Below are 22038 nucleotides of genomic sequence, written 5' to 3'. Positions count from 1 at the left end.
TGGTGGTGATCTTGTTGTTCCACGAGCCCCACGAGAAACGTACAGTGACCGCTCTCTTCACAACGAGCCCTTTACATTTCATAACACAGCGCGATGAGATGGAAATGTGAAACAGAGATGATTTTACAGCATTTTTCATTTCGTAAATGACTATTTACACTAAACGTCTCTTTACATCAACTGATAAGACGGATTTAAACAACGCAGAGCACCACGCGTGACGCACCTCCACCAATATGGTCTCCTGCGTGTCAATGCACGCGTGTGGCCTCCACTGCAATGGAGACACTTGTAAACGCCCGGTGATTGATTCACCCAACACCTTCTGCTGGCTTGCTGTGCAGACCTCGGAACCAGTGGCGAGTTGCTTCAATGGTGGGCGTCACAGTCCCAGTAATACGTTAGTGCGTGGCCTAGCCCCCGAATTCTGGCTGTAAAATTTTTGGTTGAGTGCTTGAGAAACCTCATGGCTTTGTAGGTTTTCCTTTTTAGAAACATATTAATTTCTCAGTCAAATTGGACAGCAAGGACTAGAGAGTCCCTGAAATAAAATTAAAACGTGTTTTTATTCCCTTCCATAAAACTCTCTCCCTGGCTTTTAGGGTTCATGAATTTCAAATATCAGAAAGTCATTTTGCTCCTAAAATATCGTGGGGAGCCTCTCGAATACTATTGCAATAATCATTGGAATATACGAACGGCCTTTCTATTGGTCTCACGAGTCACTGGTCTCTACTGCCCCAGCAGCTGTGGAATCTGGCACAGCGTAACAAGAAGGTGGTAGTGGTGTCATCGACATGTATTGGGTCTACGATTTGCGGAAGTACGCCAAACGCCACTTCTGCCCGGAACAGGGCACCAGCACGAGCTCCAGGCCATAGCTTTTCTGAGCATTCTCTTTCACCTCCAGGCACTTTCCTCCTTCCTGGAGCCTCAGTTCTCCGTTCTGCAGCCGCACAGTAAACAAACATTGAATCTTGAAGCGGGTCTTCCATCAGCAACTAAATAATCATCAGCATTGTTGTGGTAACTAACACAATAGATAATCAGGCAATACAGCTCCTTCCATATGTCTGTGTCCCTGCACACTTTAGTAAAATAAAAGTCTTCAGGTGGAGAGGCAGATCAACGAAAGAGGGTTTGTAATGAACCAAATCTGATCAGCATTGCTAAATCAATTCCTAATGAAACGTATTTTGGTGACTTAAAAACCCACGTGGTTACTGTCAAGTCCGTCACCTCAAAGTGAAGCACCCTGCTGCTGGCCTCCTGACCGGACAGCTGACAGTCCACAAACGCAGGCTCGACTCCCGATGTTGACACCCCCAGACACACAGCTCCGGGGCTCACCAAGTCCATGTTCAGCCCGATCATAATCCGGTTATCGGAGGTTCTCATTGCCAGCTGCTCAATACAACAAACACAAGGAGACACACAGACACGCGCAGACACGTACAGATTGCAAGGGCGGCCCGTCTATGTAGGCGAACTAGGCGGTCGCCGAGAGCACCAAGTAAGTGGGGTGCCAAATTCTAGTAAAAAAAAACTCATAAAAAAACAAATAAACGAATGGAGATGTCATTATTTCACTTCCCGTGCACGTACAGAGGGAATATGAATTATAATTCATTTCTAAAAATGTATGAGAATTTATATAGTAAAATATTTACTGCAAATATAAATACCTTAAATTGAACTGAAATATGATCTAGCTGTCGTTTACAAATCTATTCTGAAAATTCGTATCTCTATTTCATCTGATCTCAGAAACACTAGTTGGGCAAACGGACAGACAGACAACCCGAATAATTATGCTTCTGTCGAAAAAAATACGCTTAGAAAACATTAAACAGAAAATAGGAGCAAAACGTGTCCCAGCTTACAAAACAACCTCAGCCTAGATCTGCCCTTGGACTTTAGGGGTGGGGGAGCCGATTGCATGGTTCGCCCTAGGGCGCCAGTTGCTGGCAGCTCATCTAGGGCCGCCCCTGACAGATTGGGTAGCAGGGTGGCGTAGCGGTGACACTCGTGTCTCACAGCGAGAAGCACTTGGGTTGGAGTTTTATTATTACAGTAGACACTCAATTATTCGCGTGACATTTTGACAGAAATTGAAAACTCATGGATTTCCCCTTAAGCGCAAATCGAAGAACAGTTATACATTGTTATTCTTGGAAATATGTATTACAAGTCATGTGTCTAAACCCAGCAAATATTTGCGCCAGTTAATCCGAAATCCACGTGATCGCCTATACAGTACAGTAATTGAACATATTTACAACAGTGGGCAGAGTTTGATTGATTTTGATTGGCGTGGCTCTAAACACTTAGTGGGCGGAGTCTTCATTAACAAACTAAATTTTTATTTAACTTAAACATAATTTAAACCTATATTAGTGCTTTTTGGCATATAGATCCGCGAAAATTTGATATTTTGGGATTATCCGCAATTTTTTATCTGCGGCCGTGCTCGCCGTAATTATTGTGGATAATCGAATCTATTGTATTTATGCTTTTTAAGGCGCGGAAGACCCAACGAAGGGCTTCAGAGGATTGTACAGAAAATATGAAGATACATCTTTAGTTTATCTGATATTTCCTAGGTAAAAAAGTGTTTTTTTGTTCTAAATGGGATAATATCAGCGATCAGGCGCAGTTCTTCAGGCAGAGAGCATTCTAAATCTGAGGGCCAAGGACAGAAAAAGCCTAAAAGCATCAATTATTGAGGCAAATGCTGAAATAATGCATCGTGAATTAAGCACAACAATTTTAATCGTGCACGGAGCTCAATTGGAAGCAAGTGGTGGAGGTCCAGTAAGGTTTGGGAGATTGGGTCTTGACAAGAATGACGAGTCAGTAAATCGTCGCACAGAGGCGTTCCAGATGCCCTGGAGTAGTCTAACTCGACACCATGGAAGACTCTCGTACACAGGGCATTTCTATAGTCGAGAACAGATGTTGCAAGGGCATTCAGTCCCATAGTGCAATCGCTGTCTGAAAGGAATGGTTTAACCTTTTGTTGTCCGTAAGTGGAACACACAGGTTTTTACTACTTGATTTATCTGGGGCATAAACGACAGTGAATTATCTCACACCAAGCCAAGTCTCTTCGTCATATTTGCCAGTTGGGATGCCATTCCATAGACAGTTAAAGACACTGCCAAGAGCCTCAGGTCAAAAAGTTTAGACTCCTACCCTACCAGCAAATATTCCAATTTGTCTGGATTGAGTTGTATCTGCTTGTCAGACATTCAACTGTCGATATCTGACAAACAAGCGAAGATGGTAGTAAAGTCCTGCTTGTCCCGAAATATCAAGGTATAGTAATACCCTGATTTACACCCTCCCGCTTTTCATACTTTACCATCGACGCTTAGAGCAAATCTATTTTTTTTGGAGCCGCTGGGTCAAGAGCTTTGATAAGTGAAACGTTATGCAGGTTTACTAATTCGGCAAGCTGAATTGTGGAGCAAACAGTCCACAGTTCCTCCTGCATAAATGGTGTCAGGTGGTTCATCATTGAGGTATAATAAGAATGATTTATATTTTAGGATAATTGGGATGTAAACTAGCTTTGATGAGAAGCTGAAATTAAATCAGGAAATCATCCGACCAGTCGACCTGAATCATGTCCAAAATTTAGATTTGTCCAGATCCATAGGTTGGGCGATTGACAGCTTCAATATAGCCTAGGCTAAGCATATTGTCTATGAACTGGCAGGCTAACTTGTCATGAGGAGAGTCGGCCCAGTATAAGGGAGATAGGGGACTCGAGTGACGGGGGTATGCTCAGCTCAAACATGTCATCCAACCAATCAGAATCTGAACGAGGGGGAGAATAAAGAATAGACAGCTGAAAGGAGCAATGTTTTGAAAAGAGCAATGAGCAGATAGATATTCTGATGATTTAAAATAAATAGGAGGCCTAAACGTGCAGTGCAAATTATCTTGAAAGATGAGAGCTACACCACCACCAAGTTTTGCAATTTTATTCACATTGAGAACTTTATAACCAGGGGAAAGTATGTTACCTACATCTGGAGAAGATGATTCATGTAACCAGGTCTCTGTCATGCAGGCAATTTGGGGTTTCAGCCCCTCCGTTGTGTCTGATAATGATAATGCATGTCTTTCTGCAGATCTGGCATTAATGAGAAAGGCATTCATTCCCAGGATGGGATGAGAGTCATTAAGGATAGGAGTATGTTGTTTGGGAATAGTGATTAGATTTTCTAGGTGGATTTGTTCTTGTAAGTGAGGCTAATTGGTTGAAAGTTAATAAAGCTGGTATTGTGAATGATAGGTGGTATGAGATTGATTGCGTGAGGGGTAGATAGGTTAATAAGGGGGGATGCACGTGAGGAAAAGAGGACATGGGCAAACAAGTTGGGACATAATCTTACATTGGCCCCACCCACATTGCATGTAGGGCAGCCAACATAGTATGCCCATTGATTTACACATCAATGATAGACATCTCTTGAGATAAAAATAGATATCAACCATAATAAGGTGGCACAAGAATAGTTGACCATGGGTAGGTATCCCAGAAATCCTAATATATGAACACCCAGGTCTGTGATTCTATCATTCTGTCATTCTGTGACTACCGTGGCACAGATTGGTTGAAGTGCGTCACGTGACCGGGACCAAGCAGCCAACCAACGCTTGGCGGGGCTATAGAGGGGCGGGTGAAAGTCCGCATCGAACCAAACCCCCAGCAAGGCCATCTACTTAACGACGAGAGGAAATTCACACGAAATGTCGTTTTCATTTAAGTATTCCAGATGTAAAGTGATATAAGCTTTTAATGAAGAAATAAAATTATCTAATTCAAAATATAATACAATTCAAAATGTTTCATTTTAAAACTTCAAAACGGAGCATCTGGTGCTTGCGTGAATGCGTCGTTCGTGTGCAATGTTTTTCGTGACATTCCTGGCCGAAGGCCGTAAATGGTTGTGAGGGGCACCACAGGCGCCCCCTAACAACCCCTAGTAAAGATATTGTTGTTGATGGCGTCGGGCTGCCCGACAAAAACAATGGAGCTGCCTGGCAATAGCGATGGAGTTGCCTCAAAATGGCATGGCCATGGAGCTGTCTGACAATGGCCATGGAGCTGCCTCATGATGGTGATGGAGCTGCCTCATGATGCCGATGAAGCTGCCTAACTAGAGAAACACAGCAGATAGGCGCAGTAGTTAGGAAGCGAGACGACAAAGCACTGGCGTTTCCTGCAGCCGGTGACATCACACGTGTGCTGCTGCACATTAAGGCTTGCCTCTCATCCTCCGGCTTAGACACGGTACTTCATCAACTTGTTTGTGTGTAAATGTTTGTTCAATTGAAGTTGCCTCTCTGTGTGAAGTTTTGTATGTTCTCTCTCCCCCTGCTCTTGGTTTCCTTCAGGTTTTCCGGATTCCTCCTCCCATAGCTTAAAAGCTTAGCAATGGTGGAAAATTACCTGCAAACTACTCAAATGGGATTTCACTTCATAACAGAACTGGCAACCTTTCTTGCAAGTCTGGTGTGCTCACCATTACACCACAAAGACACCCCTATAGCTTTAAGAGACTGTTGGCGCAAGTGTTCTTAGCAAGCACCTATGAAGGCCGTTACGGCACATAAGGTCGTGGATGGCGACCACCACGCCCAACCACCTTTATCTCCCCAGTGGTGATGTTTACACACACATTAGTTACTCATTTGAGGCTGAGTAGACCTAGGGGTGCCTCAAGACCAGTAAAGATAATCGTCACTGGTGGTGGCTGTGAGCAGGAATCCAATTCGGAATGCCAGGTTCAATGCGCAGCATGCTAACCTACCTCACTGCTGCTCCCCACCATTACACCACGGGCAACATCACACATTCATTGGCCAGGCGTTCAATACAACACAGTACCTGGGGGGTGTATCCATGGCATGGGTACAAAATGGGAAATTTATCCTTTGGGTCTCCTTTGTCCAGACAGAGGCTTTCTTTTTTGTTGTTGGTCATCTGAAATAAGAAAATTGTAACGATGTACATTTTCAAATTATTACACGCGAGTGCTTTAGAGCCTCTGTCATTACAGCATCGGTGAAACTTAAGACCACTTTGTAAGTTTTCGCGGCTGTGCTGCTGCATAGCTGTCTGATGTGTTTTTGGGTTGTTCCACTGTGTTGCTCGGCATGATGTCAGACGTTTCTCTCCGCGTGAGGGAGCTTCTTCAGGGACTTAATTGTGCCACTACATTTCTCGACGTCCGTGGAACAGCTCCAGCTTCTGCAGTGGAAAAACCACACTGGTGCCTCCTGAGCTGTGCTGGGCTGGCTCGATCCCGGCATGGCTTGGATATGCCAGTGGAAAAGGGGCATCGGATATGCGCCACACCATGCTGGATATGCACCATACCATACTGAGTACTCACCACATCGTACTGGATACTCACCACTCCATACTGGATACTCACTATGCCGTACTGCACGATGTCGTCGTGCCGTGGTAGTGAGGGCAGCACGTTCTCCAGGTACCACGCGAAGCTTTTGCAGTTGAGCCGCTTGCGCAGAGCCACACGCTCTGAGATGTCGCCGATGTCTATCCCAGAGCCCTAGTGTGGCACCACCAACGAGACAAGAGTTATACACCCGGTGAACGTTGGGTCAATGCTAGCAAACATTAACATTTGGTTGGAAACGTTGCACCAAAGTTGGCCCAACGTTCCATGTTCATTGAGAGGTAATCGGGATGGTGAAGCTGTGGGCCCACCGCTCGTTGCACAGTTTCGTGGTTCATCTCCGGCAGGTGGCACAGGTTAACACTGTAGGGTATGCTCCATTAAATACCACTTAATATGCGCCATCTGCTCGTTCAAAATGAGGAAAGCCATTGCGTGCTGACGTCACTGTGAAAACAAGTTGCCAATTTTGAAAAATCACCCCGCAAATTACTCAATTGGGATCACACCCAGCAGCAGCAGTATCGCAATTGACTTGGGCTATGGGAATGAATGCGTGAACACAAAATGGGGCAAATGGTTTGGCTGGGTTCCACCCAGGGGCTCAGCACTCCAGACTCAGCGCGGGCCACACGCGGCCACCTCCGGAATGTGGCGTCTCGCTGAGTTGGCCGAACGAGACGCATGGCATTGTGTCTCATGTCTTGTATCACGTAGAACACAATGGGCCCATCTGGTAACTTTACAGACCTTGACGACCCACCATGCCCGAGTGCGTGCCCTTACGTGAATATGCATCATGTATACATGCATATGCATCACGTCAACATGAATATGCATCACATCCACATGAATATGCATCACATCCACATGAATATGCATGAGTTTGATACACGTGAATCACAGAGGGTGCCCTGCATCGCGCACGTTCATGGGCACGTTCCAGGCCATGTAGACGTTTCTCTTGTAGTCGTCCATCCAGATCTCGGCCACACGCAGCGCATTCCTGCGCATGTGGACGCTCAGGTCCAGGGCATACGGCTTGAAGTAGCGCTCGATGTGAGCCAAGCGTGAGCAGGGCAGCACCTCCACGCGGCCCCCGCACTGCCACACCTGGATACACGGGGGTGGGGGGGGCGGAGAGTAGGGGCTGGTCACCAATAGCCCAGGCACTGTGATCGGCCACTCGGAACAGGGCAGCCAGTTGGGGTTGGCGTACACAGATCCTCCATTTTTCTGCAGTCGCCCAGGAGAGCTTCAAGACTATTTTCTTCAGGAGGGTCCCGTTAGTTTTTTGCAGCAGTGGGGGCAATGTTGTTGCTGCTGCTGTGTGATCTCGATTGAGTAATTTTCAGGTAATTATTCCACATTCCGATGTTGCGGCCAATGCCTGTTACATTATATGTTTTTTAAGCTATGGGAGGAACCTGAGAACCCAGATGAAGCCCAAACGGAACAGGGCGAGACCTGATACCTTCCACAAAGAAGGCACCCGAGGCAGGAATCAAACCCAGGCTTGTCTTGCTGTGAGGTACGAGTGTTACCAGCGTGCCACCCTGCGCCACGGTGGCGATATTGTTAGCTACCTTGCCTGGTATACAGGAGGGCATAGGTTCGACCCCAACCCTGATGCCTGTATATTTAGCGTTTGCGTCTATCTCTCCCGGTGGTCGCGTGGATTGTTCTCTGGACCCTCCAGTTTTTCCGTTCACATTTAGAATCAAAGTCAGACATTCAGAGTTTTTGGCTGCTATACATTTTCACGTGATATGCTGCTTCATTCAGCTATCATTTGTGATAGCCAAGTTGCTTTTTAAAAAGAGCTAAATAGCTCAGTGGGCCTTACCCGTGTAATGAGAGTGCGCAACCTACAGGACGACCGGGGGGGTTATTGCAGATACGTGCTATGTTGTCTCACATCCAATCAGTACGGGGGTTCCCATCTGGATGTAAGGTAAATGGGCAGAGCTAGCGGGAAGCCTCGAGAGCCCTCTGGAAGGTTCCGAGAGGGGCGTGGCTAGAGGCGGGGCTTAGCCCCGCCGAGAGGGATATAAGCAGAAGCAGGAGAGGACTCTGGGTTGTCGGTGTGAAGAGCCTGGGTATGAACGTCGTCACCGCCTGTGCTCCCACCATCAGCCACGTGGCCGGCTCCACCAGCTGATCCTCTCCTCTCTCCGACACGCGGTTAGCCAGCGGTGGGGCGGAGAGAGAGGGAGTGCCACGAGGCAAGCGTGAGCCGCGTCCCGAAGAAGAGAGAAGCAGGCCGCGAAGGAAAGAGAGGGAGACACGTGCTGTACTGCAACTTAAGAATACAACTGAAGTTAACCCGTGTCGGAGACGATTATTACACCTGCTAAAAAAAGTTTGGTATAATAATCTATAAGGGCCGATAATGTATTTGTCTTTGTGCCTTAGCATCCTCACCCTGAGGCCCAGCTCCACGTTCTCCCCTCCGTACACCTGCATGCCTTCATCCAGAAACCCGATCTCCTCCAAGTAACTCTTGCTGGCCGCCATACAGCCCATCACAATCGGGCTCCTGGAAGCGAGAGGGGGGTGAGTAAGCTGGATGACAAATAATCACAGAAATATCTCAAGTAGGGCTTTGCGAGCAAAGACTCACCATCTGAGGCCAACGGGCTGTCATTGACACCGGCATAAGGAGAGGAAGCCTGCAACGCAGTTCAGTCTGACTGCAGTTAACATCTCACCACAGTGACGAGATGCTAACTACCACGCCTGGTATGGAGGAGGTCGTGGGTTTGATTCCGATCCTGATGGATTTCTATTTGGAGTTTGCATGTTCTCCCCGTGGTCGCATGTATTTTTTTCGAGATCCTTCGGTTTTCCATTTCACATTTAGAAACATGTGTTTAGAGTATTTGGCTGCTATAAATTTCCACGTGCTAAGCCACTTCATTGACCTATCATTTGTGACCAGGTCGCTTCTGAAAACGAGCTCTACAGCTCAGTAGGCCTTACCGGTAAAATTAAAAGTTGAGTTTAGTTCATTTATTGGTATATACGAGCACTGCCTGCGCAAACCTGGGCAGGGTTACGCAAAGGTGGACGTGGTTAGGCGAACGTGGGCATGGCTGCGCAAATGTGGGCGGGGCTACACATTTGGCAGCCTTCAGGATAAGTACCTGATGGGGGCCGTGGGGTCGTTTCTGTTGATCCATTCGAGGGGGGGCACCATGTAGGTGCACCACAGCTGCCAGGTGAACGTCTGCGCCTGCGACTGGTAGCGGTGGACCTCGAGCGTGTCGTAGTGCGTGTTGTCGAACACCGTGGAGACCACGACGCGCCGGTCCTCCTGGATCCGTGCCAGGATCGGCTCGGCCCTGGTTAGCGAATTGAACAACGCGAATTATTTATTTTCAAATATTTACTGTCATCAGAGGTGACCAAATGGCTCATGAAAGATTGTGTTGTGAATACTTAGATCCTGGGTTAATCGGATTTGAGTGTGTCCGTGATTAAACCAGGTTCTTAAGTGCAGTGAGATAATGGTTTGTCCACATACAGTAAAACCTTGGACAGAGAGTAACTTGGTCTGCGAGTGTTTTGCAAGACGAGCAAAAATGTTAAATAAATATTAATTTGATAAACGAGCGAGGTCGTGCAATACGAGTAGTACGTACACGCTTCGTCTGCCGAGCGTCACGTGATCACAACTGATATACGAGTGCTTTGATAAACGAGTGCTTTGGATTACAATCACGTTTCCGGAACGAATTATGCTCGCAATCCAAGGTTTTACTGTATACCAATGACTCACAAAGAAACCTATAAACAAACAGAACCCACACATAAACCCATAGACTCACATAGAGACCCATAGACTCACATAGATACGCATAGACTCACAGTCAAGAGCTATAGATTCACACAGAGACCTATATACTCACACATAGACCAATAGACTCGCAGATAGATCCATAGACTTACATAGAGAGCCATTAACTCACACAGAGACTCATAAACTCACACAGAAACCTGTAGACTAACACAGATACCCACATACTCACACAGAGACCCATACACTCACACAGCGTTATACAGGCTCACATAGAGACCTATAGAAGCACAGAGACCAATGGGTGGCAAAATGCTGCCCTCTATGGTGTTTGAAGCAAAGGGTCACTTGAAGGGATCTCGGCGGTACTTCTGTGATATCCACTTCCCTGGCCCATTATCATCCATATTCATAAAAGGCAGTCACAATCCAGATTGGAACCCAGGGTTTCATTGGTGCCGGTCCAGTGTCTCTGACCTCAACGCTACCAGGCCAGCTCACACATCGGTAATAAACATATGACGGTAAGTCCTCGTTTACCACATTAGATGCCTTCCTGAAAAGTGGCTGCATCAAGCGAAACACACGTTTGAGCAATAACAATTTCCCCATAAATAATGCGAAGATCACGTTTGGTGAGATACGATGTCACTACGACAACGAACACACAGAAAGAATGCCGGGACATAACTGAGGGTACACCGCCGTGTTATTGTATACTCCGCGTACTGTATAACTGTACTACTCAGCTACACAGCTCAAGAAAGTAGTTCGTTGACGACTGCTGAGAAACTGCGTTATAAAAGTGCACATTCCACGTTATAACTAGTGCCTTCCGCGTTATAACGGTGGGGTTTCATATTATAACAGGTGCCTGGTTGGCTGGCACGGTGGTGACGTCACTGCTGTACGTCTGCGTGATGAAGTCACCCGCAATCCACAGCCCTTTGAGCTGGGTGCGTCGCACTGTGACATCATCGCGCCTCTCCACCCTCTACCCACCCACCCCACTCACCCCACCCACCCCACCCACCCTCCAGTATGGCCCAGTGTTGGTTACTATGATCTATTGAACTCGCGGTGCAAAGCGTCATGGCCCAGCAGACTCACCAGTCGGAGAGAGTTTGGGACTCACCATCCGACGGGGAACTCCACGTGGGCGTCCATGACGGCCACCACGGGCCCCGAGGCCGCCTGGACGCCGGTGACCCGGGCCGCGCTCAGCCCCCTGCGGGCAGCATGCCGGATGATGCGGAGAGACACCTCCGGGTACCTGCTGTCCAGCTCCTCGATCTGAGCATTGAATTGTTGCTGCAGGTCTCCTGGTGAAGGGCACCATTCATTGTTGTCTGTATTTATCATCATAAATCATGAGTAAGTGTAGCTGCAGCCGTGAGCATCCCACAGCTGTGTGAAGGGTTGTGTGTGTCAGTCCGCCACGTGGTCTGTGTATGCCGACCTCGTGCTGATGACCTCCGCACCTTTGACTAAGCACGGTTGGCTATGTATGGTGAAAAAAAAGTTCAGCATACATACTATACACTACTATACTCTACACTACTATACACTTCTATGCTAAATTGAAAACGAATTTCTTTAGAACTGCTGTTTGTGTTTAATTTACTGTCCCCCCAAACCTCCGATTAGCCACTGTTGGCTACGTACGGTGCGAAAGAAGTTCAACATACATACATGATAACATACAAAGTATGTCCTTTAAAATGTTGTTTTTTTTGCCTTGTAGCTCTCACGGTGGCCGCTGCGGTCGTCGACGAGGATGATCTCCTTGAGGAGGTGGTGCGGCGTGTTGCGCACGGCGGAGGTGACGGCACGCAGCAGGATGGAGACGGCCTCGTTGTAGAAGATCAGCACCAGGCTCAGGGCCGGCAGCTCCGACGGGTACCGCTTGGAGCTGCAGCTGGGGGGGGGAGGCGGGAGAGAGGAAGCGACCCACGTGGTGAAGTATGGGCGAGTAACCCCTCCAGTGACCCACGTGGTGACGTATGGTCCAGTAACCCCTCCAGCGACCCACGTGGTGACGTATGGTCCAGTAACCCCTCCTGCGACCCACGTGGTGAAGTATGGTCAAATAGCCCCACACGTCGCCTATGAGTACCTTATCTAAGGATTATGAGATGCACTTTTTTTCCCCCACTGTGTTTGAAATCAAAAGTTTTGGGGTGTGTCTCGTAATAGCAACTTGGGAGGGGCAGTAGTGCGGGAGAGGGGAAGTATGGTCAAATGATCCCCCATGAACCGCATGGCGTGCAGAGGCCTCTCTTCCAGCAATGGATAGACCGTGGTTGATCATCAATAATGATGGTTATGAACTTATGGGGCTGGCATGTTTTGGTCTGGTTGGTGCATACAAGTGGTTTAGCGGGACTGGTTTTCAACAGGGCGAGTTCCGAAGAGTATCAACACAACTTGATACTCAAGTTTTGTTCATATCGGATCAGCTTCACGAGAGTTATTGTGCCTCTCCCTTAAAGACGAATGCATGGACAGATAGATAGACAGATCGGTGAATGGGTGGACAGACTGAGAGAGGGACAGGCAGACCGATGTTCATCAGGCAGGAGGAAAGGAGACAGACAGAGCTAAGGTAGGCTCACGCTCAGCTGGTGATCGCTATGATGAGGATGATGGTGATGTTGATGGTGATGATCATGACGATGGTGATGATCATGACGATGGTGATTGTGATGATGATGAGTGAGTGAGTGTGACTGTAGGTGGCGCATTCGGGGAGGGGGGGGGGGTTCATGATGATAATTATGGGAGTGATGATGATGCGGAGTGATTGTGGACTCCAAGTGGTGTACGCAAGAGGGCTGTTGATGATGACGATGGTGATGATGATGATGCCGATGGTAATGATGATGATGACTATGCTGATTACAGTGATGATACAATAATGATGGTGGTGGTGGTGATGATGATCATATAAATGTGTCGTTAACCCGCCACCACCCGACACAGCCAATTAGTAAGTTTTGTCACGTAAACAGAACATGACAATTTGTCACTAGTACAGCACACCGGTGTGTTGGAGAGCAATTCCACAACATTTACAATCTGAGCACGACTTTTCGCCAGTAATTACAACGAGCTGGCTGTCGCCTGATGAAGCTAGTTGTAATTATTCGCAAAACATCGTGCTCAGATTGTAAATGTTGTGGGTTTACTTTCCAACACACTGGTGTGCTGTAATAGTAACGAATTGGCATGTTCTGTTTATGTGACAAACCTTACTAAGTGGCTGTGTCGAGTGATGGGGGGTTTAATGACGCATTTATACTTACGCGATCTAACCCAAACAATCCTATATTATGGATGATATTGGTCGCAAAAACATAGGTGTTAAACTGATGATGATCATGATGGTGGTGGTGACGCTGAGCGAGAGTGTGACTCCGAGTGGCGTACCCGGGAGGGCGGTTGTCGGGCACGTCGCGGTCGAGGGGCAGCCGGTCGCTCAGGTAGGCGTTGTAGCCGTAGGTGAGGAAGCGGGCGCACGCCGCGCGCTTCTGCCGGGCCGGGAGCTCCTTGCCCCACTCCTTGAAGAGCTGCATCTCGGGGTCGGGTACCCACTGGCTCCCCTTACACACCGGGCCCTTCTCAGATGGCTCCTCGGGCTTAGCGCCATCTGAAAGGGTGGTTGGGGGTCGGGATGACGCGCAGCTCACGAGCACGCAGTCTCTATGTGCGTCCCCCCGGGGCGACCAGGTCGGCGCACCTCACACGCCTGGTTAACGGGGGGGGCAGGGGGGGGAGGGTCTGTACACTTCCCCCAATGCTATTCATCCTCTGGCTACACGAGCGCGCTGCCGCTCTTTCGCATCGCTGTGTCATGTACGCGGACGATGGTGTCGCCACGCGAGCTCTCGGTCTCGGTGACCCTGGAGGGCGCTCCCGAGACTCCGACCTCAACCGTCATGGCAGCGCCGGGGTTCTTGCCGAAAGCGGCGGCGGCTAAGACCAAAGCCAGGGCCCAGCGATAGTCTGGGTGCTGCGGTGGCTGGGAGATGTTCACTACCTCGCCTGTTCTACACGAAGTCGTGGGTTCGATCCCGACCCTGACGCCTGTACCTTTGGGGTTTGCATCTCTCTCTCTCTCGCACCCCGTGGTCGCACGTAGATTTTTATCCGGGTCCTCCAATTTTTTTCCTCTCCATGTCGAGAATCAACGTCTTGCATTTAGAATATTTGTCTGCTGCTATACATTTCCACATGATGATGATGATGAGCCGCCACTTCATTGGTCGCTTCTGGAAAAGAGCTACATAGCTCAGTGGGGCCTTAACCTGGTAAATAAAAATAAATAAAAACTGTTTAGTTTCAGTCTCGGTTTCATCTCAATGACAGTGCCAATGGTGCACTTGATGCCATCTTCTGTATGGCGAAAAGGAGGAAATACGACCTTGGTGGGACAGTTACTAAACTTATTTATATTTATATATACCAGGCAAGGCCCACTGAGCTGTGTAGCTATTTTTCAGAAGATACCTGACTTTCACAAATGATAGCTTATTACGTGGAAATCTATATCAGCCAAATATTCTAAACGCGTGATTCTAAATGTGGAGGGAAACATCGGAGACAAATCCACGTGACCACGGGGAGAGAGACACCGCAAACTCAGAGTCGGGATCGAAGCCACGACCTCCTGCATACAAAGCGACGTAGGTAACATCTTCTAGCCACGGTGGCTCACTATTAATGAAAAAAAGGGCTGCTGGAAAAAAACCAAGACACAAGTGAACCTCATTCAAAAATTACGTGGAAGGAGATGGGGAGCCAGCAGATCCCCCCCCACCCGCCGGTGCTTTGGACATTGTGGGTTGCCCGGGCAAGGTCAACCACAGAGAACTGCACACCAGGTTTGGGCAAAGAAAGCCAACACTGCCGACTACGACGAGAGACAACTGAACGCCGATCGCGATACGGACCTTCTCGGGGAGTTTAGCATCTATGCCGGTTGCCTTGGGATCCTGGTGCTGTCAAATATCAAAACCCCAAGGTTGGGATGGGAGGCTGGCGGGTACACCAGCATGAACACCACCTCCACCATATCACCAGCACCAAAACCACCAACACTATATGGATCTATGCGTGTCTGTGTAAATGTATGGGCCTCTGCGTGAGTCTGTGGGTCTCTGTGTGAGTGTATGGGTATCTGCTCGAGTCTATGGGTATCTACGTGCATCTATGAGTCTCTGTGCGAGTCGAATCTCTGTGTAAGCAGATAGCACAACTACTCGCTCGGATGTTGACAAAGCAGTCAAAACAGCCATCTCTAAACACAAATTTGAGTGAAACTCACCTTCCAGAATCATTTTTAGCATCTCCTCAATGTTGTTAAGTTGCTCAGCGAAAGCCAGGGGATTGTGTAGGAGTGTCTTCTCGGAAGACGTGCTGGCCGGCCCTTGCGATCTGATGACAACCGTGGTGCTCCTGAAACCCCTCAGCATCCACAGGAGGTTCCCGAAGCAGGAGAAGACGAGGAAGAAGCACAGGATACTGGACTTCCTCGCCACGGCCATCGTCGCTGTCACAAATCACATGTCGAGACGTAATGCATCCTCATAATTACGGAAGGGTCGAGAGCATCCTGGCTCGCCACCCATACCGTGGTGAGGTCACGATCGATAGGAAAACGGGGCAAAAAATGTTAACATCGCTTAATTCACGTTACCGCTAACCGCATGAGAGATCTCGGTGTTTGATTTTGCCGCACGTGTAACAATAAGCGCCGCATGGTACCTGAAGGCAAATGAACCACGCGGTCACCTCGGCCGCCAGGCGGTTTGTACGTTCCCACGGCGCGCCAATCGCTGCGCTCGTTATTAAAACTTCGCTGTAAATGGTTCCCGGTTCAGCGGTTATCGTTCAGTGAACCCGAAACACAACAACAACAATAACAACAAGGCGTTTGAGCCGCTTGCATTCAAGCGTTCAACGTGGATAGTGATAAAATGTTGCCACTAAAAGAAGACGCCCTGCTGCTGCTGATGATGATGATGCAGTGATGAGAATGAAACGGCCCTATTTCGACACATCCGTAGGATGGATAAAAGCAGGAATATTAAAAGTGATTCATATTAAAAGTGTGTGATTCGAAAAAATGGAAGGAACCGTTAAGAGAGCAACACCGACGCTTTCCAGGGGGGTCGGTGACCTCTCAAAGAGGAAGAGACACTTTTATTTCAGTTACGTTTTTGTTGTCTTTGACCAAAAAATAGGCCGAGAGCCGCATCACAACGCAGAGCCACTCGCACACAGACGCAGCAGCAGGTAACAGCAGCAGCAGGTAACGCAGCAGCAGCAGCAGGTAACGCAGCAGCAGGTAACGCAGCAGCAGCAGCAGGTAACGCAGCAGCAGCAGCAGGTAACGCAGCAGCAGCAGGTAACAGCAGCAGCAGGTAACAGCAGTAGCAGGTAACGCAGCAGGTAACAGCAGCAGGTAACGCAGCAGCAGCAGGTAACGCAGCATGTAACAGCAGCAGGTAACAGCAGCAGGTAACAGCAGCAGGTAACGCAGCAGCAGGTAACAGCAGCAGCAGGTAACGCAGCAGCAGGTAACAGCAGCAGCAGGTAACAGCAGCAGCAGGTAACAGCAGCAGGTAACGCAGCAGGTAACAGCAGCAGGTAATACAGCAGCAGGTAAAGCAGCAGCAGGTAACAGCAGCAGCAGGTAACAGCAGCAGCAGGTAACAGCAGCAGCAGGTAACACAGCAGCAGGTAACAGCAGCAGGTAACGCAGCAGGTAACAGCAGCAGGTAATACAGCAGCAGGTAAAGCAGCAGCAGGTAACGCAGCAGCAGGTAACTAGCAGGTAACGCAGCAGCAGGTAACTAGCAGGTAACGCAGCAGCAGGTAACTAGCAGGTAACGCAGCAGCAGGTAACTAGCAGGTAACGCAGCAGCAGGTAACTAGCAGGTAACGCAGCAGCAGGTAACTAGCAGGTAACGCAGCAGCAGGTAACGCAGCAGCAGGTAACAGCAGCAGGTAACGCAGCAGGTAACAGCAGCAGGTAAAGCAGCAGCAGGTAACGCAGCAGCAGGTAACAGCAGCAGGTAATGCAGCAGCAGGTAACGCAGCAGCAGGTAATACAGCAGCAGCAGGTAACACAGCAGACGGCAACACAGCAGCAGGTAACACAGTAGCAGGTAATGCAGCAGCAGGTAAAGCAGCAGGTAACAGCAGCAGGTAACGCAGCAGCAGCAGGTAACGCAGCATGTAACAGCAGCAGGTAACAGCAGCAGGTAACAGCAGCAGGTAACGCAGCAGCAGGTAACAGCAGCAGCAGGTAACGCAGCAGCAGGTAACAGCAGCAGCAGGTAACAGCAGCAGCAGGTAACAGCAGCAGGTAACGCAGCAGGTAACAGCAGCAGGTAATACAGCAGCAGGTAAAGCAGCAGCAGGTAACAGCAGCAGCAGGTAACAGCAGCAGCAGGTAACAGCAGCAGCAGGTAACACAGCAGCAGGTAACAGCAGCAGGTAACGCAGCAGGTAACAGCAGCAGGTAATACAGCAGCAGGTAAAGCAGCAGCAGGTAACGCAGCAGCAGGTAACTAGCAGGTAACGCAGCAGCAGGTAACTAGCAGGTAACGCAGCAGCAGGTAACTAGCAGGTAACGCAGCAGCAGGTAACTAGCAGGTAACGCAGCAGCAGGTAACTAGCAGGTAACGCAGCAGCAGGTAACTAGCAGGTAACGCAGCAGCAGGTAACGCAGCAGCAGGTAACAGCAGCAGGTAACGCAGCAGGTAACAGCAGCAGGTAAAGCAGCAGCAGGTAACGCAGCAGCAGGTAACAGCAGCAGGTAATGCAGCAGCAGGTAACGCAGCAGCAGGTAATACAGCAGCAGCAGGTAACACAGCAGACGGCAACACAGCAGCAGGTAACACAGTAGCAGGTAATGCAGCAGCAGGTAAAGCAGCAGCAGGTAATACAGCAGCAGATAACGCAGCAGCAGGTAACAGCAGCAGGTAACAGCAGCAGGTAATACAGCAGACGGCAACACGCACTCTGACTTACATTTTAAAAAATGTGTGATGAAATCAACTGTGTCTATTTAATATTTTTTTCCCCATTTAGTTATTCTTTAACAAAACAGTTTGACTGTTGTACATTTTCACCAAGACATTCCATAGGGACCCATTCCCCGCCATATTTAATACATTATCTTTATGTTAAATTATGTTTAAGATTAATTTATTTATTTTAATGGCTGCCCACAACGGGCCAGCCAAGGAGCCAGAATGCAGCTGTGGAGTGGCAGGTTACCGACTCCTGTTCGAGATTGAGGGGCTGCCTCTGAACCGCTCATCGCCAAGCAGTGGTGTGAGCACCAAATGGCAAGGCAGCACCCGTCCCTCGTGTGCCTTGTACCTGCTATAGCGATCAGGAGACGTTCCGGGTAAACGGAGCGCGATACGAAACGGCACTGAGGTCTGTTTGATTGAAAGCTTTCGTGACTGCAGGGATTCATATTCTTGGTTATTTCGGTAAAGTCACGTAGAAGGGAAACAATAAAATAATAAAAAATATAAAACAATAAAATTCTCACGACGTTTCGACTGCAACACAAGCAATCATCATCAGGTGTGAAAACCACAGCAAGAAAATTTGAAAAAAGTGGCGGTTATTTTTAACGTTAGCACCACGGAGAGCAATTTTACAGTTTGTTCCTTATTCACCAAAGTTACTGTACCTGACACCATCGCAATCATTGAAGGCTTGGTTCATCAAGGACTAATCACTGAGGTACCCCCCCTGGTGAGACACTGCTTAACCAATACATACTTCACTTGGAATGGAAGTATCTACAAACAAACTGAGGGCACCCCAATGGACTCTCCCCTATCTCCGGTTGTAGCCAACATTTTCATGGAGAAATTTGAGACTGACGCCATCCAGACTGCCACTCTGCGCCCAACCTTATGGAAGAGGTACGTGGATGACACTGTTGCCATCTGGCCACATGGTCGGCCTGCTCTAGACCAATTCTTCGACCACAACAATTCCATACACCCAGCCATCAGATTTACCATGGAAGTCGAAAAAGATGGCAAGCTACCTTTTTTGGATGTCCTAATAAAAAAGAGACCTGATGGTTCAATGAGCCACTCTGTCTACAGGAAAGATACCCATACGGATGCTTACCTGAAACCGGATTCCCACCACCATCCATCCCAGAAGGATTCCCTCATCAAGACTCTGCACCATAGAGCCCAATGCATATCCAACCAGGAACACATAGCCAGTGAACTCAAGCACGTACACCAAGCTCTTAAGGCTAATGGTTATTCCAACTACACAATCCGTAAAGCTATCACTCCAACCATGAAGAAGGACCCTCTTGAGGAGCCTTTCAAAACCATCACTTTACCCTACATTTAGGGGATCACAAAAAAGATCTCCAAAATCTTGAATAAACACAAGATCCAGGTCCGTTTCAACACATTACATAAAATCCGTGATCTGGTTCCGTCTGTAAAAGATGTGATTCCAGATATACAGTACCCTGGCGTCTACAAACTAAGTTGCCTCTGTGGTAGTAGTTACATTGGAGAAACCAAACGACATGTCTCGGACCGCATTCGTGAACACAAAGCAGACCTGAAACACGGTAGGACCAACACCTCGGCCGTGGCAGATCACTGTTATAATTCAGTAGGCTCACATGACATTGACTTCTCCAAGACAGAGGTTCTTTGCAAACCATCTGGCTACCATGAGAGATTCGTTCATGAGGCTATCCACATATACAAACATAGAGACAATTTCAACCGAGAAGATGGATTCTGGCTTAGCAATCATTGGAAAGATTTGGTAAACCATTTCGGGTCTTAATTGATAGATCACGCTTAAGGTGCATTTCAGACCGCATCCATTATTTTTCGTCTCCCCCCTCCTCTTTTCCGAACATAGATGGACTCGTCCATCTGAAAAAACTGTCAAATCGCTCTCCGTGGGGCTAACGTTAAAAAACCCGCCACTTTTTTCAAAAAATGTTGCTGTGGTTTTCACACCTGATGATGATTGCTTGCGTTGCGGTCGAAACGTCGTGAGAATTTTGTTGTTCAATATTTTTATTATTTTATTGTTTCCCTTCTACGTGACTTTACCGAAAGAACCAAGAATATGAATACCTGCAGTCACGAAAGCTTTAAATCAAAATTCAGCGCGTTCGTCAATACTATGGCCTAAACAGTAAACAGCTAATAGGCGACGTTCCGGGCAATGGCCTTTCTTTAGAGCAAACCTATTAACAACGATGTGTTTACTTAATATGAGTTACTCAAACGTCATTGTCAATTAATTTTCAGCACCAGTTGTCGTTTGTGTGTATGTTGAACTTTTTTCGCACCGTACATAACCAACCGTGCTGACAGGAGGTGCGCAAAACAAAAAACGGTTATAAAAAAAATTCGTTTACTTACGGATAGGTCGATCTCCCGGCTTGGCAGTCCGTGGTTGAAATTTTGAACAAACAAACGAACTGAACAGAAAAACTCCGTCGAGCTGTGTAGAGTGTACGTGTTTTATATGCCACTCGACGTGTCCCCTTGCCAGGCAAGACAGTAAAGGTATTTCGGCGCAGCCGTGCAAGAGCCCGCTCACGCCCACTGCTAACGAAAGTTTCAGTTTTTTCAGTTTCAATTATTTAGTATAGCCCTGTGAGCCATTCGGCTCTTGACTCGGGTGCAACCGCAACAAACAAAAACAGGAACAAGAAACATATTAAAGTGACTATGTGCCAACAGAAAAATCCAGAAAAAAACAGCAAAGTCTGCCAGAAAAAGCACCGTATATCAATGCTGTGTGCAAAAATCTCATTGGGAAGTAAGTCAAACAATAACAACCATAAGACAATTTTAGCTTAAAGTTATCTGTCTAACTATGTACTACAACAAACAATACGTTTGCTTTTTGATTTAAAGCTTTCGTGACTGCAGTGATGCATATTCTTGGTTCTTTCGGTAAAGTCACGTTGAAGGGAAACAATTAAATAATAAAATTTATATAAAACAATAAAATTCTCACGACGTTTCGACTGTAACACAGTCATCATCACGTACACCAATCTCTTAAGGCTAATGGTTACTCCGACTATACAATCCGCAAAGCCATCACTCCAGTCATGAAGAAGGATCCTCTTGAGGAGCCATTCAAAACCATCACCTTACCCTACATTGCGGGGGTCACAAAAAAGATCTCCAAAATCCTGAATAAACACAAGATCCAGGTCCGATTCAACACAGTACATAAAATCCGTGATCTGCTTCCGTCTGTAAAATATGTGGTTCCAGACATACAGTAGCCGGGCGTTTACAAACTAAGTTGCCTCTGTGGTAGCAGCTACATTGGAGAAACCAAACGACATATCTCGGACCGCATCCGTGAACATAAAGCAGACTTGAAACACGGTAGGACGAACTCCTCAGCCATGGCAGATCACTGTTATAATTCAGTGGACTCACATGACATTGACTTCTCCAAAAGACAGAGGTTCTCTGCAAGCCATCCGGCTACCATGAGAGATTCGTTCATGAGGCCATCCACATATAAAAACACAGAGACAATTTCAACCGAGAGGATGGATTCTGGCTTAGTATCCATTGGAATTATGTAATAAAGCATTTCGGTTCTTAATTGATTGTATTTTACGGTGACCTTCAGACCGCAGTCCATTCGCTGGCACTGCCTCTTAATACCTTTCACACGACGGTCAATGGTATGGTTTATAACATGTGGTATAATAATAATAATAAATAGTATAACATTGTAATGTTT

The 22038-nt window shown here is 47.7% G+C and overlaps 1 protein-coding gene across 4 annotated transcripts; it reads right to left on the bottom strand.

The window, feature by feature from the left end:
* Positions 1–56: 56 nt before the first annotated feature.
* Positions 57–20862, bottom strand: LOC116956428 (polypeptide N-acetylgalactosaminyltransferase 18-like). Of its 4 annotated transcripts, none has more exons than XM_076054350.1 (12): positions 20685–20862; positions 15563–15787; positions 13666–13885; positions 11988–12154; positions 11372–11558; positions 9584–9781; positions 8862–8976; positions 7365–7550; positions 6432–6590; positions 5903–5998; positions 1240–1404; positions 57–946 (listed from the first exon to the last, which is right to left on the bottom strand). In XM_076054350.1, the coding sequence occupies exons 2-12, from the start codon at positions 15780–15782 to the stop codon at positions 809–811; spliced, it is 1851 nt and encodes a 616-aa protein (XP_075910465.1). In that variant the 5' UTR covers positions 15783–15787; positions 20685–20862; the 3' UTR covers positions 57–808. The 4 variants fall into 4 exon arrangements, with proteins under 4 accessions (XP_075910465.1, XP_075910466.1, XP_075910464.1 ...); XM_076054351.1 differs by lacking the exon at positions 20685–20862 and adding an exon at positions 16454–16533; XM_076054349.1 differs by lacking the exon at positions 20685–20862 and adding an exon at positions 16003–16386.
* Between the last annotated feature and the right edge of the window lie 1176 nt (positions 20863–22038).

This window comes from Petromyzon marinus, chromosome 65 (assembly GCF_048934315.1).
Source record: "Petromyzon marinus isolate PM22_M1 ecotype Great Lakes invasive population chromosome 65, UKy_Petmar_22M1.pri1.0, whole genome shotgun sequence".
Lineage (NCBI taxonomy): Eukaryota > Metazoa > Chordata > Hyperoartia > Petromyzontiformes > Petromyzontidae > Petromyzon > Petromyzon marinus.
The sequence above is the reverse complement of the archived record's forward strand: the minus strand, read 5'-3'. Positions and strand labels throughout refer to the sequence as shown.